Genomic DNA, 19,004 nt, shown 5'->3' with positions numbered 1-19,004 from the left:
AAGACCATAAAAAAAGTTACGCAGTCAGTTGTACTTGCATATTTTGACCTTAAATCATTGTAACATTTCTGCTGCAAAACATTGTCTACAATTTGATTATGTTGGATTATGGGGAAGGGGGAAAAATTATTTTTTGAGTTATTATTCAAAACAAGACAAGCCATGGCCCTCACTTTTCTTTGGTGTTATACCAAAGACAAAAAAATTAGGGACATGTTTAACGACAAAAAAAAATCAACATGTTTATAAGATATATGCATTTTTTTATGTCACAAAATCAAATTTACATATCAACACGCTAAATTATTGGCTTTATGTGTAATATTTGATGCTTTTTAAATTCCTAGACCATTGTAAAGGTTGAAAAGTGTGCCAGGGACATGCCAAAAGGGACAACACCATTGCACATTTTTTGAGAATGACCCATATAACTGATACATACCTGTTAGCCTTTTAAACCCTATTGTAGGAGATCTCCTGCAGTTCATTTTAAATTTGCAGGAGGTTTTGCATTGCACTATCTTAATTATTTTTATGTAAACAAAATACTTGTTTCATAAAAAAATGTACATTTGAATAGCATTATTTAATAACATTTATAAGATAACAAGATAGCTACTGTATTCATCAAGCCTGGGAAGAAAGCACAGCTTTCATCAGTTGCATATGGTATAGCTTTAACTTCAGTTGGGTAAGTGGCAGATACATACCACATCAAATACCATAAGTTAAGCTAATATGACCCTTGAAAGTACTGAGTTTTCTTTCCTTTCATAACTGTACAGTTATTAATTGTGACTCAATTGAATTGCCTTGACAAAGAGAGAAAGAAGGTGGCAATACTCTGGTAATCTTGCAAAGTGTGAATAGCCTTTTTAGAATACCTTTTGACATCATGAATTCCTACATATGCAACACTAAAATATGACATAGGGTAATATGTTCAGCATGATGAAATTTTCGTGTAAGTCTGTTTAGCCTTGTGGGAGTTATTGCCCTTTCTTTGACTTCTTTTTGCTATTTTAAAGTTATAACTGTAAAAAAAATATTCTCCTCAGAAACTATTGGACAGAATTTAATAAAAATTTATTTAATTGGTCCGTAGGTATGAGCGTTAGAAATTTTTACCCAAGAAAAAACATGGCACTTCTACTACAATAGAATGTTGTTTATCGTAACAGGTGAGCAATTCAGGCTCTTTGTAGCCTCTTGTTTTTAAGGACAATTTTACTGTATTGAAAATTAGGGTCATATTTTCTAGAGATGATAAATAATAACCAATTCAACATTGTTTATCTTTCCATCAAATTTTGTCACAATTATCTCGATCCGAATGGATAGATTTATTTCAAATTTGGTATGTGGCTTTACGGGTATATACATAAAGTTGGGGCTTACATTGTAAACAATTTTGGTTGCTGTTTGATATCAACTTCCTCTTATGTTAGGCTTCACCTTTATTAGCTATAAACACATATATATTCTGTATTGGTTTTTAATTTCCAGTTGCTAATTTTCACGGATTCTGTCTAGTGAACATATTTGCGAGTATTAATTTTTGCAGTTTCAAAGAATCCTTTGTGTTATTAAATGTTAAAAATCAACTTTGTGGGTACTTTTTTGCTATTGAGCATGTTTTTACCAATTTAGAGGTGCATTTCTATATCTGTATTCATTTTAGCTTGCTTTAAAGATAAAAATCATTTTTTTAACGCCAAATTCATGTTGTGTGAAATAATAGAGAGCAGTTTAATCTCGTATATCCCATTTTACAATAACATTGGAAGGACTCCAGTTATAAGGAATCTTTGCACATCTTTATGCTGATCCAGATATTCCCTAATGTCAAATTTAGTGGAATTTTTCTGTATGGGCAATTATGGTTAGTGTAACTCCTGGATAGCTGTTCTCCGTCTTGTCATAATGTAGGCACATGGTTATCAAATGATGAATTACTCTATGTCGTAAAAAGATAAGTTATATCGAATGTATATAATGACTAATTCTCACATAATTCTAACAGTTTATTGGATTTCCAATCAGAAAGGAGATAAATTTGAGAAAATTATGACGAGCCAAGTTTTCATATTGCACTTCCCCCAATGCATTAATTATAGATATCGAAATCAATAAACATCAAGAGTTGGTATCTTTGTATAGTAATTGATTTTTTCATCCAGTGGTGTTTACCCCTGACAGTTACAAATATGATATAATTATTGTGCAAATAATACATTATAAATTTACCATCTTGTGATAATTTGGTCATCATTCTATGATGGTCTAATTAGACAATAGTTTGTTTGTGTTGAGGTTTTGGAAATTGTTTGTGAATTCTTCAGGGTCTAGTGTCCTGTATTGTATAATGATATAACTAAAGACTGGAAGTCTAAAACTTTGATGACAGCAAATACAATAACTTCTATTCTAAAGGCCTGTATAGACTTGCTCTTTTTGCAGCAGTTTAATTTCTTTGAAAGCAATAAACATGATAGATAAATACACAATTTCATTAGTCATATATAATGTACAGAAGCAGTATTGTTTGATAAATGTACTTTGGTTCACTGATCTGCCTTTTTAGCTGTCTTGCTTTTTTCATTCTATATACATGGTAATTCATATATTTGAATTTATTATACCAAAGTTCAGAAAGAGATTGTATACTGTCTGATTGTTTTACTGTCTGTCTCTCTGTCTTTCTGTCCATTATATTTTTGAAACAGTTTTTTTTATGACTGCTTGCCACAGTTACAAGCTCATATGGGTAGGTCATGAAGTGAGCTTAGATTTGGAACTTTCTGGTTTCTGACTTGGTGTATGGAGAGAGAAGTCCTCATAATGGTATTTCATGCAAAATAACGTCATAGTTTGGAAGCACTGAGAGTCTGATTTCAATCTGACATGAATTCATGTTTTTTTGAGCTTCTTCACTAAAATGCATTTATTATATGAACTTCAATAACTATTTGAATTACATAAAATTCATTTTTTTCATTTTCGACATGCCATAATAGTAGGCAAAAGTCCCAAATACGAGCACTAAGTTATACTGGTCTCACTAATTAGTGACAAGAAGTGTCAAGAAGCATCAAGAAGTTACACGTACAAAAACCATCAAGATGTCTAGAAAAAACAAGAAGATTTTGAAGTATATCTATATATTCAACTTGGTCTTCTTTCACCTGCCTTATATTATATGTTCTATAAACTATCTAGCACCAAGGTAAAAAAATATAGTACCATAATACCATGATATAATGCCTCAGGGAGAATAAATTGTAAGCCAGACAAATGATAATTTTTATCTGAAAATGAGACATCCTGGCAGCTCAAAACAGCATCATGTTAATGATGTCTTAATAAAAAGTTATATAAAGTCCAGGACAGTACATTTGTTTAAAATATAACTGTATGCTGTAATTTTAGTATGACATCTCAAATAGAATAAATATACATGTATAGTGATCTTTAATTAAATTAAATAAAAAACCACTGATAAACATTCCTAAAATAAGTGTGGGTTAATTCCAATCACTTTAAACCTTTTTGTGATACAACATATCTAAACAGCAGCTTTCTACGATCCAATCTCAAATATTGAGGAACCGAGACCTTTGACCTGTGCAAATTAAAACCTGTGACACCATAGTGTTCTAGCTAGGATCTAAAAATAAAGGGTCAGAGCCTCAGAGGATGAGAGTACTTTTGCACATAGTATGCTAGATTGTAATGTAGACCCTCAGATTTGTCAAATTGTTTAATACACCTTGTACTTGAATGAAAAAGGAAGTTATTTTCAATGTTTATACACATTGCATTGTATTGAGATGTCTTTGATGACACTGTTTATTGGAAATGTCGTCAGGGTACTTGAGAGTGGGATGCAGCACTCCTCCATTTCTATCTATAGTCATACGTGTAGGCATGAACCCATTTATGTGATCATCATCTCAATTTAACTGACATGTTTTCTCTCTTTAACTCTTGGATCATTACAGTGTATCCATCTGCACCATGAAAACTGATTTATTCAATGTGTCATAGTTTTCCTTTCCTGTTTCGTCTACCCTGGACTTGACACTATGAGCAACTCGGCAGGTGTTTCTAGAAAAGCAGAGGGTCCTTACCCTACCGGTGCACCTGGTCCATGCTCCCAGTTTTTAGTGGAGTCAGAGTTGCTCATTTGCTTTCATTACTTTATGTTCTTTGTTGTGTATGTCTGTTTTCCATGTCTGGTCTTTGTCCCTGGATTGCATTCTTTTGATTACAGCTATAACCTTGGTTCCCTTGATTATACTTTAACTTTATTTTCTTGTACAGTTACTGTAAAAATGTATTATTTTCAAGTATTCTGCCATGTAGAGATATTCATGGGTATCATTTTCACAGTTTTAAAGTATGATGAGCGTCATAAAGTTTTAAAAATACATTCACAATAACTTAGAGATAATTAAGGATAGCTAAATTTAAATGATGTAACTATACAGGTTACGATATTGGTATTGTTTGTAATTCTTTTTTTTCATTTACATGCTTGACTTAGTGGGGTAATATATTTTGTTTTTTTTTTACAGTTTAAGAACCAGTGAAACCAACTACTTAAATGAGGCCTTTAGTTTTTATTCAGCAATCAGGAACAGAGGTTATTACTCTAAAGCTAACAAAGAGGAAAGGTAACTTCATGGAATTCTAGTTCACTGTACATCTCATGTCAGTTTTGCTAAGTACTGTGAAAGTACATGTACTTTAATTCATGTATATAAATTTTAAGGGAAGAAACACAAGTTCGTAGATTTTGAATTCGTGGTTTTAAGGTTTTCAATATACACATCAATGGAAATCTTCTTTTCACTAGGACCTAAATTTCCTGTTTTGGGCCCCTTTGCAGGTCTGGATGTCAAAAGAATAGGTCTGCAGCAGCGCCAAGCTTGTCATAAAAAGCGACTAAATAGTGCTTAGAAACCTAGCCATTGGCTAGGCACTCTGCTCACAGAGCAACTGGGATGTGTGCCCCAGGTGGTGGAATGGGGTACCCCTGGCATGTTACATGCTGGGGTTGTCAGGCTATAATACGGAAAACCTGACCACCAACCATAGTGGTGCACTGTGTTGGGAAACATGCCACGTTCGTCGCACGCTAAAGAACCCTGCTGTGGTATTTGATAGGAGTAGGAACCTTTGTGCTCCGCCACAGGCGGCTAAATTGCCCGACCCTACCTATCCCTCCTTTTTTTTTCTAGTGGCAATCAAAATTTGTCAACCCTATTATCTTTGTGTCCTATCATTCTATTCATTTCATCATCATCATTTCATGTTCATTTTATCATCCATTTCAATTTTCATCGCCTGCATATAGCAGAAATATTGCTGCTCGGGCGTTAAACCCCAACACTCAATCAATCCTGTTTTGGCCTACCACCGAAAACCAGTACTTTCACAGGAATTTGAATAAAAAGTAAAATACAAATGTACAGTAACAGGTGAAGGACTATTGATGGTATTTGTCCAACCACAAATTCAAGTTCCCAGTGAAATGTTCAAGACAACTAAAATACCACTACTCATAATGATTAGATCTATGAATATTATTACCCAGTAAGAGAGGGACTATCAAAATACTCTGAAGTATCACCTGTGTAAGAATCAGGCAATGGGTGGCACATCACTTTTCACAATTTGGTCTTTTTTGCCACAGTTATATTCAGTTATATATATAGAAAACAACTGAAAAGCTGTGTTTAAATTTATCCTGAAACATCTGTGATGTAGATATTTTTTGATTGCTTATATAGGGAAAATGTGAGGGAAAATTGTCTAGTCATTTTCCATTGTGCATTTTAACTCAATTTAATCTATCAATTTCTTAAAAAGACAAACTTTACAAACACTTGAATGGTTATTTCTGTTGGCTATGAGGTATAAATTCTCAAATTACTGGTTTGCAATTAAATCTCTGTGATTTTTTTGTTCATGTGCAACATTTCATGCTAATTTACCTACAGGACAACAAAGCATGACACATGCTCTTGTTTTTCTTTTTCAGATCTGATTTGATGGTGAAGAAACTCAGATTTTATGCCAGATTTATTGTTGTCTGTTTGTTGTTAAAAAGAATGAAGCTTGTTAAAGACTTAGTTAAGGTAACTAGATGTAAATACCTTATGTGAAATTCATTTATATGAAGTTTTACCAAAATCACATTATGTTCACATGATTTAACTGTGAAACTTTAATGTAAAGGCTTGTTTAGAATATATTTCATGTGATCTCAATACCAGTACTTTTTTGTTAATTTCGGGTGAAATTCTTATGGACTTCATTCCCTTAGCCAAAACTTTTTAGGAGGACTTGGAAGGGGTTCTTTAACAATATTGTTCAGACTTAAAAAGTGCTCAACAAATTTAAAGTTCATTTTTAACAGCTTTTAATGCTTTTTTGCTTCCAGGGGAGGGGGTTCTTTGTAACCCCCCTCCTTCTACCCCAACCCCACCCTTCCAGGTCTCTGACAAGTAGTATGGTCTTTTCCATGAGCAAGTCTTCTAGATTATTTAATCAAGAGAAATAAAGAGAAAATGTTCCTTGATTTTAGGAGTTACAAGCCCAGATAGAAGACTATACGTTAACATATGAACCAGAGGACCAGATGGAATGGACTCTTGTTGTTGGGGAAATCAATGCATTCTTAGAGGTAGGATTTAAAAAAATACCGAATGAAGAAAGTAGTTATGAATAGTAACCCAGTCATAGAAAAAAAAAGGACAGGTTTGTATGACACTTTCCCTTTAGAATTAGCAGGTCTTGCAGTAAAGTTTACGAGACAAAAGTGCTTGATTTGTAGGATATCTGTAGCATTTAATTTATTTAGAAATGATATTTATTAGAAATCCCATGTTTAAGTCTAGTTTTATCTTAAATAAAAATTGAAGCACTTACTGTGAAATAAAGAATCTTATTCTAAGCATCACTGGATGTTTATATGATCAATTCTTTGTGTAAATCTTGGAGCAAACAAATAGCATTGGTTACAGATTTTTTTTCCATAATAGTAAGTTATCTATTTTTATGGTTAAGTTTTTTTTAAAGTGCTAATCAAACTGGTTATATGGGTCAAATGTAAATAGTTTTACTAATTGTCTGTGACCACTTTAGTTCAAAATTAAAATATGTCTTGAACTGTTTCTAATTATTGGTGTAAATGTTAAACTGAAATATTAACTCATAGAATATTTATGTTATTTGTATATTTCTTTTGAATTTATTGTTTGTAGAATACAAGTTTTTATACCCTCGGAAAAGTTGCCTGTTTGTCCCCCAACAGATGGATCATTGATTGTTTTTTTAAATAAGCAAAATTGTTAAGTACTATAAAATACAGGTCAAGTTCCAATTTTCAGCAAAATCCAAAATGTAGTTTTCATCCCCCTTTTTTACTGTTTTGTGTATGGTAGGGTTATCATTTATGTTTCATTAATGCCCTATTTTATGGTTTTGTTGGTAGATCAAATCCCTACAAAATGAAAATTTAGATGATCAAAACTTTAAAAGTTTTCACAATTTTTACAAACCATAAAAAAAGATAGTTTCATGAAAATATCTACTTTCATTTTCAGTCTGACAACTTGTTGGATATTCATGACGTAGACCCGAACTATTTCTTACTGTCTCACAGATTGACTCCATTGAACACTCCTCCTTTGGACAAAAGTACACCTGTGTATCTCACGTTACAGGAAATTATCATTGTAGGAAACACAGCCGATCAGGTCAGGAGCTAGTTCTATTTTCAGGATACTTGTAGTGTAAACGCATCATGTTTAATATCTTAACACTATAGGTTATGTGCTGCTACACAAAATGTTTGATTTGAATTGATTGAACAAAATGCCAACCAACATACCATTCTTACTGCGCATACAATGATGATGTTCAGGGTATAGAGTTGACCTTACTTTGATTAAATGACAATTACTGAATGAACTTTCTGTAGGTAGTTAATTGGACAGTTGACAAGACGATTTATATTGTGTATCATTCCATAGGTATTTAAATCTGTGTTTAATAGAAAGTTTAAATCTCTATCTCAATTGCCCTGTTCACTAGTAAAGGCAGTTTATCTGGTAATTATCATTAATAAAGAGAAGACCCAACTCCATCACCTGAACATTGTCATTGTTTGGGCTATAAAATCCATCTTTTAACAGATCTTTTAACATGAATAATGACATACTGCTTTTTTGTTTTCTGTTGTTCACTTATTTGATCTTTCAAACAGTGTATGGCAATTCAAAGTGAATGATATAATTTTTATTTGAATGAATGTCTTTGCGGATGGATGCTTCCTTACAATTTTCATGTTTTCCTGTTTTTTTTTTATTTCAGGGTTGTGGGACTTTACCCACAAAAATTGTTGGTACCCTTTAGTGTAGCAGTTTTACTTGATCCTGACTTAGAATTTTTACTGTTTTCAGGTGAAGTTCAGTGAACTAACATTAGACATGTTCCGGGTGCTACAAACTTTAGAGAGAGAACCACAAGAAGATTTTTCAGGAACTCAGATATATGATGCCTCCCCAGCTCCTGGTCGACCACCATTTGTAAGGACCTATTCAGATTGTCATGTATATTACTGCAAATATTTTTATCTCCTTTACAACATAGAGATATACTAAATCTGATTTCTGGTGTAATTATCATTACATATATGTGTGTTGTCCAAACTGAGGTCTTTTGGTATTGTTAAATTGAAAAGATAATCCCATTTCTGTGCAATGATTAATTTTCATTGTTGATTTCTGCAAAAAGAAATTTTATACTTGTGAGCAGATTTCAAAGAATATCTTTTTTATTGTAGGAAAATGGAGAGAAGAATTCAAAGAGGGATAACCCCCACAAATATCTACTGTACAAACCAACATATAGCCAGCTGAACACATTCCTAGCCTCTGGGTTCAAAGAGCTCCCTCCAAATGGTGCAATGCTGATGTATCTGTCAGCTGATGGTAGTCTAGGAAATGCTAAACACACAGATGATGGTAAATACTGTTCTATAAATACATTTATATCAATAGAAGGTCTACTACACAAGAAATGCTAAAACTAAAGCAGCTATTACTATACTCGGCATTACAAAATCCCTGGAACATTCAAATTTAAAATAAAAGTAGGGCTAAAGTTTATTGCCACCTACCAATGCAATGTTTTAATTATTTAGAACAACTTATCCAGTCGTATAATAAAATGACGTCTTCCTAAAATTTGAATCACATTTAAATCCAGCATTTTCAGACCTGCCTTGATGCTATTACCAAGATGATTTTCAATTGTTGGTAGTTTGACTGAAAACTTACTGCTGAATTTCGTGTCTTAAAATTCTTTTGAGGGTAATCTTACCTACTAAATTTTTGCTTGATCTCAAATTTGTGAGGAAGTACATTTTTGTAGACAGAGAAATTGAAAAGTACAATGATCATCAGCGCTTTGAAAAGTACAATGATCAGTACATGTGATCAATTAGCGCTTAGCAATAAAAATGGCCGAATTACAGTGTGATTTCTTGTAAGGAATTATAAATTTCTTATTAATTTAGCATTTGAACTAATGTTTGGTTTATGTAAACAGAGAAATGCATAACAAATAAAAAGAAAGACAATTCTACCGTGATAACAGAATGATTGAAAAAAAAATATGGCTAAATCAGTAATTGGCTTAAACTAACGTCTGGTGTCATACAATTTTTTTACCCTACATAATATTGATCCCGGTGTCAAAATATCTTATTATATCTTAATTGTGGGGTTAAAATATCATATGAGATATTGACCTTCAGGATTATTTTTAACATACTAGGGGTTTAAATATTGCAGCAGGGTGGTTCAAATATCACAATGACACCATTATACTTTTTTTCATAGATTGACTCCTAGGTGGTTAGATACTTGAAATATGGCTTTCTTATTGGTCAGACTTATAAAATTGTTTTTGTCAGTGTACTTTTGCTGTAGAGTAGTCATTATATGGTGTTGTCTTTTCCAGCTGCCTATGACTTAGGAGGAGTGATATGTAACAGTAGAAAAGATGTTGACATCATCAACAAAAACAGGCGGCCAGGAATGTTGAAGGAGTCTAATTGGTAAACTGACATTTAAGGAATGCATTTTGTTGTGATTTCTGAAAACAGAAATCATGCAAGAACAAAAACAAACAACAATGCTAATATAATTACTAAAAAGAGATAACTCCAGAATAGTTCACCGTTTGTGTGTTGTCATGATGTGGAATATCTACACATCTTTAAATCAGTCATTCCTTTGTTCATATGTATTTAAGTCTGTGTGCTGTATTGGGTTTTTGCCATTTTGCCACAATGGACTTCAATAAAACTTGTATAGATGGATAAAAACTGAAGGGTACAGGCATTGTCTGTAGTTCAAAGGTCAAGGTCATGGATTTTACTTTAACAATTTGCCTGCAAATTAATTTATTTCACCTTAAAAGTAAGCATAGCTTTTCTGAAAAAAAAAACAAAACCTATTGATTTTTAGGTCATTAGCAGAGGTGTTAACTGCTACAGATTTTTTAACTTCAAATACAAACACTTTTGTTTCAGTTTACATCCAGGAGACCTTTATCCGTACACCAGAAAACCTTTGTTTTTGATAGTAGACAGTGACAATAGTTCTGCTTTCCAGGTAGGTATGCTACAATGAAACTTCTCTAAACTGAAATCATGAATAAATCAAACACCAGTCTAGATATCTTCTGAAATCTTTTTCTGTCTGTAAGTCTTGTTCGAGTTCTTTTTTCCATACAGGAATTTTCTAGGTAGAACTTACTGAAATCCGAGACTGATCTGCACTTTATTGTTTACTTCTGGGATCATGGAGCGCTGCAGCATTATAATGCAAAATCTTCTATTTATTGCCTTTTTTAGGCAGTAGATCTATGGTATATTACTCTTGAAATCAGTGATGTGTTTGTATTGTATTCAATTTCACCAAAGCCTCACAAGCTTTCATTTGAAGCAGAATGAAATCAATCCAAGTTAATAAGATGCTTACATAATATTGATGTGAAATGCTCAAAGCAAACGTTCCAGTGATCTTTAAGAGTTATGTCCCTTACCCTAGATCTCCCTCCTTAACTTCTCAGACTCAGGAAGGATATATTGTATGAGGAATGATATTCACAAATGTGTATTCAGGCTTGTTTGTCCATATATCAATACTAATGATATTTTGTCTTAATATATTCAAACAACTATTCACCTATCTTTAAGTTACTAGCTAATATAACATGAAGGGTAATACATCAGTTTCTTATTCAGAATTTCCCTACATTTTTTGACAGAACTCCCTGATTAATTAATTTGATTATCTATTACAGAACTTCCCCAATTTATTTGGACAACCAGTAGTATGTTTGATGTCACCAGAGCAGGTTCCACATGCAATGCAAGGTATGTATATCATAAATAAACATAGTTTCTATGAATATCAGCAACTGGAAGTTTTTTTCCTTTTACTGACTGATATTCTTTAGTCTTGGACTTTTGTTGTGAGGCTAAAAATTGTTGACTACAAATGTAAAAATATTGATTTTTGTGTTGTACTATTTTTGCCTATTTTCACGATGGTAAAAAATGGGTACTGGTGACATTTAATTTCCATTATGAAGCACTAATAATTTTTCATAACTGCAGAAATTGTTGTCCATAAATATGTTCATTTGAAAGGATATACAAAATTTAACAACCATTAAAATCAATTTGTTTACAGTATTATCCACAGTAAAGTCATATTGACAAAAACATAACCAATAAATTGAAATATGAAAATAGAAAATCATTAATTACAAAAACGGATCAGAAATTATTACCAGGATCACATCTATCCCAATTAGCCTCATATTACTCTGAGGATACTATCAGTCAAAGTTGATATTTAAACCTGTCGATAACTTTGATGTACATGTATTATATCAAAAATAATCTCAAACTAACCAAAGATAATGTTAGAAACACAAATGTTTTCATTATAAGAATTGCAGAAATATACACAACATAAAGAATTCTATTTGCATGTACTTCTGCAGTTCTATTATTATACATTGTACCTGCTTAACTCTGTATGCATGGAATATTCCTTTTACATGTATTAGGCTTTGTTGATACATGTATTTAATTTTTCCTTTATTTATGTTATAATATTACTTTGTTATATTGGATACCTTCATATATTTCCTAATGCATGTTTATATTTGTAGCTGATAATCATGACAATGAAATCATTATAGGTTTGTTAGTTTGCTAAAGTTCCGTTTTCTTCGTTAAAATTTGGTCCTTTCTCTTGTCCAGTATCCTAGTCTGTTAGAAGACAGGGAGGTTTACCAGTTTGTATTGAACCATAATTCAAAGATTGTGACAGAACTAATTACCTCCCTTTATCAAAAAAAAAAAAAAAAAAAGCGGAAATTTTCTTTGAGGATTTAATTTCATTTATTTTGTGGGTAAGAAATTAATAAATGATTGTACAGTATTTTATCTTGAAATGTACTGCTTAACATGGCAGTCACTTTCTTCTTAGAAAAATATGGAAATTCAGTGGAAATGTATTGGTGAAATTTATTTATAAAAATTTTGTCAAATCTTAATACTAAACTTGGATTATTTTTATATTTAAAATATTTAGTTCAACCATTTGTAGACTTAAATATGCCTCATTCTCCAATTTCATCACCTTACAAAAAAAATAGACAAAACACTGCCCTTATAATTTTATTTTCTTGCAAATAAAATATGTAAACAATACCCTTGTCTATTTTTTATCTCAAATACCCAAGGTAAGAATTCAAGTTCTCTAACTAGGCCCTGTCGAGCAAGAGAACTTTGAAATCTTACATGAAGGTGTCTGAGACTTTCTAATCTTGCAATTTCTAGCGGTATTTGATTTTTTTACTCACATACAAAATAATTTTTGTTGTGATTAATACGTCCATTCGTAAGGCTCTGCTTGCTGAAATTCCTTGATATTTACAAGATGACATGATATGTTTCATTGCGACTTCACAAGCATTGTATTATTTTATCTCACATAACTAAGATTTAGGCATATCTTTGTTGTAAGAAATGCCCCATTCTAATTAGATACATGACAGTTACTATGAGAACCAAGAAATAAAGTTATAATGGCCTTATCAATTGAATAATCCTTTTTCATATTTCCGACTTTGGCTTCATTTCTTAAGAATTTTGGCAATGGGGAGTAGCTTTCTACAAATTTGTCATCCCACAGACTGGTTTACTGTCAAATTAGAGCAATGGACAGCACTAGACTTTAAATTCAAATATTCAATTTATTAGAGCCACAGTAAGTATTTGGATACTTTTAAATAACTTATTTCCAACCATCACGGTACTTACCGAAGTGAAAAATAGTTTAAGTTTCCAAAAAAAATGTTTTCCCTTTCCCCAATTAGACCGCAAACCAGATTGTCGGGTTTTGGTGGGTTATGTCCGTTTGAAAAACAGGCTAAAAAGGCTTGCATTCCGTAAATATTACTGCTGGTTGAAGGCATTTTGTTAATAACTGGTAAATTTTCCTAAACTTCAAAAGACTTACCACTATTGTCCATAGTTCTCCTTATCTATTAGAATTTTTTGTTCTGCTACTAAATTATTACTTAGTTCCTTAGGTTGCTAATTTACCAATACTTCTGCTCTAGCTTTCTCCCTGGTTATGGGTTCACCATTTCATTTCTTACTTTCTATATAACATTCTTTTTTTACACAGGGTAAAATTGTTCACATGAAATTTAACCAAAATTATGTCTTGTTAAAAAGAATTTCAAATGAAACTAACAAGATTTTTTAAAATCATATTTCAAATTTCTTTAATCATCAGAATCAATTATGTATCTATAGTTTAACTTAAATTCTGGCTGAATTTTGTCAACATTGAAAGATATGGTTTCAATGTTAAGCATACTCTTTCTCTGTATCTACAAATGACTTTCTCTTGTTTAGTTTGGCCTGCCTTTATTGGATGTGGTCTTGCATTGAATGGAATGGCCATCATAAAATATATTTATGTGAACATATTTTCTGTGTAATTTTAATGACATTTAAAATTTACAATAAGTTTTGAATATGTGGTCATGTTGATTTTTCTTTTTTTATTTCAGAGAAAAGTATGTAAATACATGTACATTTTTTGTTTTGAAAATGAAGTGTTATGTAAATTTGTAATCGGATGGTGAATGCTCACAGTATAATTTTTGTGTAGCTTTTAACCTGATTTTTTTAAAGGCATATCTACTTTAAATCATGTTAAGTAACTCTTTGCATCAAGAATTGCGAACTAAATTCAAAATTATTATTGTACTTCTAAACTGGTTGTTAGGCCAAAAAAAAATCTTGTTTCTTCTACTCTACCTACTTTAGTTTTTTATCTCTACCCTAAATATTTTATGGACATTTTGGCCCAAGCGCTGTTGAAGTCTAGTCTCCATAAACTCAATGTAAAATGTTTTTGAAAAATAAAATAATTTCCCTGCCATCCTACCCTATTTTTTACTTGCAGGAAGCAGGAAGTAAGACAATTAGTTTTTTTGGCCTACCTTACAGGGCTGCAATTTATCCTCAAGGTTTATCACTTTTTTGCCAACTTTGGTATTGATAATGTTAAAAGAATCTTTAGAATTACCTTCCTTTTGTCACATAATTATAATGATTATAATTTTGTTCTTCACAGATATGCCAATTTTTTTGTTTTTTTTTTTACAATGAGTCCAATTTATGAGTTACCACTATTTCTGTTATGTTTAGTGTTTTGGTGGTGGTTGAGTGTATTGTATTTAGTATTGGGCTTTTATTGGATGTAATTGCTCATTTGTGTGCTTTTCAGAAGGAACACGTTTTTGCATTGATGTATTGATGCATTTGTCTTAGAACAGCTGCAGTGATAAATCATGTGTAGCTGTCTTATTTATATATAAATTAATGATCTAGATTGAGAAATTACAACTATCTGTATGAGTGGAACTTCCTTTTTGCTGATATATTTATGAAAATGAATATACGTGTAGCATTGAATCAGTTGTATATATCAGAAATAAAGTTTAAACTTTTATTTTTTCTATACTAATGATTTACAATCACTTAAGATAGTAGACCTGGGTAACCCCCAAAATTTTTCCATAATTCTATTTTCTTATTATTGGGGCTGGCTTCTTTGTTCTATAAGTTGAACCCTTTCTTGGAGTTATTTCCCTTTAACATCAGCATCACTTTGAAGCTTGCATACTAGGAGTCATTCAAACGCTCTAGTGACTAAAATTCTTTCAATTTGGATTACCTCCCTTACCCCAGGTCTACTACCTTAAGTGTATAAAATTTTATCAATGTGCCAGCTAGACAAAATTGGAGGAACACAGTATTCTGTCACCCTTTTAATTCTTCCCTCTGAAATAAAGCGGAATAGTTTGGCCATAACTGTCGTATTTCCTTTACAAAAATCCTTACATTATTTGTTTTAAACAACCTGCATTATTTTTTGAAAGACCCTGTATTTAATTTTACTTGCAATTAAATGATTTTTTTGACTTGGTTTTGTCAAATAACATCAGATAAAAACTTCACTAAATGTATGAAGTTTGCCTTTATATTTCTTGCTTAAGGTTTCTATAGTGCCCATTTTCTAAATTTGTAACTTCCTGCTCTAAATTTGTAGCTGAAGTACTGTAAATACATGCTTTACTTTCATGTTTTGTGTTGACCAAAATCCAGTTGTAATATATATTTTTAATTTTTAAAACAAAACAAAGGAACAAGATGTAATTTACCCAATAGTTCTGATTTTTTTTTATCTAAATGTATAATTTTGACATTTATACTTTTCAGATCAAAACCAGAAAGGGAAGTTATTCACATTATTTTTACATTCCCCGTTGATGGCATTCTGTCTGGTGTGTAATTACATGTCCATATCCATAGCAACTTGGGACAAATGTAATACTCTAGTCAACAAATTCATGGCGGAAGCATCTAAATTGTTTGTCAAATCAAGATCAATAGGTCAGTATAAAGATTAATTCAGATTGCTGCATTAAACAGATGATTCATTTAAAATTTAATATTTTTTATTTTTTTTTTTTTTTTGGGGGGGGGGGGATGCATGATTGAGCTAGAGTCCCATTACACCTAAAATGAATAAAATGAAGTCTACCCCAGCATTTCTATCTGTTCCTGCATCTGCACTTTGTATCATAGCAAGGGATTTTCATACTTTTTTTTTAAAAATGTTAGTTGAAAGGAATCTCTTTTTGTTTTCTATTGTTTTTTTTTTTTCAATTTCTAATTTGTGAATTATTGGACTTTAAACAACAAAAATGAGGGCATTAATGGAACTTGAAGTGATACCCCACCATGAAAAAAGGGGGATGGCAAAATTTTCAAAATGGCCTTACTTGAGAACTACATTTTGGATTTTGATGAAATTGAACTTAACAATTAACCTGGATTTTATGGTACAAAGTTTTCAAAAAACTCATTAATTTGTTCTCAATTTATCATCTAGAAACTATCAGCAGCCGGATAGATGAACAAACATGCAACTTTTCATAGGGTTTCACATTATACCTCCACACTTTTTGTGGCAGAGTATAAAAAGGAAGATTGCATATCACATGCTGCAAACCAGCTTGTATTTAAACAAATTAGGCATTATGTTTAACAATGAAATAAAAATGACATGTACAGAAAATATAATGTATTGTTTTTAAGTGCCAGTCCTTGTAAAATTGATTGATTATTAGGGTTTAATGCCCAGCATCAATATCAGGCAGTTGGTATAACATGGTATGAAAGAACCCACAATTTTGAAATTTTAATCTGACTATTTGCACCATCAGAATCAAGGAAAGACAAGATTTTCCATATCATTTTGTTAAATTGAGTTATAATTTCATTGAAATGCACTGAAAATGAACAATTCAAGGACAGATAACTCCATCATAAACCTTATTTTTCTAACATTCTGTTGAAATATTTCTGAGCAAATCCAGTGACACAGAGATCAAAGAATTGTCTTTTTTTCAAATAGAGAAAGTATCCTTGAGTGAAATTATATTCTCAGATCCATATGGTGTTGATATGCATGTTTTTTTCTCATTTTGCCTGATTTTTACACAAATTTACACTTAGGTGTTTAGTACTTCTTGTTCTCTGTGTGGTTGACAAAACTTGAAAATCAACTAAAATCACTGTAAATTTTGTCTATATCTTTACTCTTTAGATCATGCCTATATCCAGTTTTTAGGAGATGACTTTTTGCGGCTCATCATGTTGAGATTTGTTTTCTGTTACATAGTTCTCATCTTACACAGAGGTTTTAAGGTAAGAATAATAGGGTAATTAATTAGAAAGAGTAATTAAAAAAATATTATCATGAGTGCCAAAGAATGCCAAGATTTAAGACTTAATCCGTTCTTGGTATGAGTGATTATATTTTGGTTATTCATGATAATCAATTGATTATTCTATTTATTACAACATAAACTTCAAATTTTGTAAATGGTAGATTGATATTCGTGTCATGCAGTTTTACACGGGAGAAAGTCCGAGAATGGAATAAATTAATTTATTTCTCAATGTGAATTATCAAAAATAAAAATATTTATGTAGTGAAAATTCAGTAAATCACTGCTATCTGTATAATAATAACAAGGTATTTAGGTTATGATGTTTTATGTATGATAATCATGATCATATTATGGTCTTTAGAATACCAAAAAAAAATGAAATTATATTTGAGTACTTTAATCAAAACAGCTTTATATCTCTCAGTGTCAAAAACATATGGCTTTCTATCCTATAAATTATGGCATTATATTTATTAACAGTAAAAAAAATGGCATTATATATTTTAATACCAATAAAAAACTGGCATATGTTTTAATAACATTAACAAAAAGACAATTTATCTTCTTATACCAAAAACGGCATTCACCAAAAATCAATATGACATTATATCTTAACCCCAAAAACACAATGGCATTACTAGTGTATATCTCTCCAAAAAACAGTTATTATATTTTCAGGGTCCCAGTTATTACCCAATGTCTCACCCACCGTTACCTACAGAGGAGATCCTAGAACACCCGGTTTTATGTAAAATAGTCTTAGATCTGGCTACACTACTGGAATGTCGACATGTTATGTCAGAGCCTGGTGAAGTGGATATTCATGCTACAACGTAGCTGTATTCTTTGTTGACAACTCTATTTTACATTCTGTAAAATAACTTTTATTCTTGGGTGTTTGTTTTGTTTACAGATGTTGATTTATATTGAGATTTGGTTGAATACAGGAGTTACTGTTGCCATGAAGAACAAGTTGGCTATACAGATTTGCAGTTTTAGACATCACAATTATTGTGATTTGGTAGGTTGTTTTTATTCTACATTTTTGGTAGTTGGATGGTTCACTTTTGAGGATCTTGTTATCTATATCAGTCAAAAAGAAACAAGTTTTGAGATTTTAGATAATTGTCAAGATAATGATCAATAGAAATTTTGATTTTAAAGAGAATGAGGGATAATATATCAGTCTAGCATTGTGGTATGAACTAAGCAATCTAAGAAGGCTTTTTATAGGTCTGCACTTAATTCCTATTTAGCATATTTATTTTGCAAAAGGAAGATAATTCATGTTGATTCCGAAAAGTGATGGACATTTATATATTGTTTTTTTAGTGAGGTATAGTGATTTTCAAATTTTGTGCTTTTGCGAGCATGTTAAAATCAAAATTCTGATATCAAGAGAGGAGAAATATTTAGATTAAGGCTTGGCTGAAAAAGTATCAGTTTCTCCAACAAAATTGCCGAAAATTTAAGGTCAAAATGTCTTCTTTTTATTAAATTGTATGCTAAGAATCTGAGCATTCTAGCCAGTGATAAAAGAATGAAACTGACTTATCAACCTCTTGGCAGTAGCTTAATTTTGCCAA

General features: G+C 31.5%; 1 protein-coding gene across 2 annotated transcripts in view; it reads left to right on the top strand.

The window, feature by feature from the left end:
• Positions 1-18,521, top strand: part of LOC148612745 (protein SCAI-like) — a 37,249-nt gene extending 18,728 nt beyond the window's left edge. The window contains exons 4-16 of one of the 2 annotated variants that reach the window (XM_088594445.1): positions 4,578-4,676; positions 6,047-6,143; positions 6,593-6,691; positions 7,614-7,766; positions 8,472-8,597; positions 8,855-9,035; positions 10,036-10,132; positions 10,610-10,691; positions 11,386-11,458; positions 12,265-12,294; positions 15,899-16,072; positions 17,292-17,392; positions 18,097-18,397. In XM_088594445.1, coding sequence (XP_088450571.1) covers positions 4,578-4,676; positions 6,047-6,143; positions 6,593-6,691; positions 7,614-7,766; positions 8,472-8,597; positions 8,855-9,035; positions 10,036-10,132; positions 10,610-10,691; positions 11,386-11,458; positions 12,265-12,294; positions 15,899-16,072; positions 17,292-17,392; positions 18,097-18,255 — 1,471 coding nt within the window. In that variant the 3' untranslated portion in view covers positions 18,256-18,397. Of the gene's footprint in view, positions 1-4,577; positions 4,677-6,046; positions 6,144-6,592; positions 6,692-7,613; positions 7,767-8,471; positions 8,598-8,854; positions 9,036-10,035; positions 10,133-10,609; positions 10,692-11,385; positions 11,459-12,264; positions 12,295-15,898; positions 16,073-17,291; positions 17,393-18,096 lie in introns of both variants that reach the window. The other variant, XM_088594446.1, reaches the window with a different exon arrangement.
• The last annotated feature ends 483 nt before the right edge of the window (positions 18,522-19,004 follow it).

The sequence above is a fragment of the Perna viridis genome, chromosome 7 (genome assembly GCF_037379345.1).
Source record: "Perna viridis isolate PV_CMFRI_1.1 ecotype Kerala chromosome 7, ASM3737934v1, whole genome shotgun sequence".
NCBI lineage: Eukaryota > Metazoa > Mollusca > Bivalvia > Mytilida > Mytilidae > Perna > Perna viridis.
This window is presented reverse-complemented; position numbering and strand designations above follow the sequence as displayed.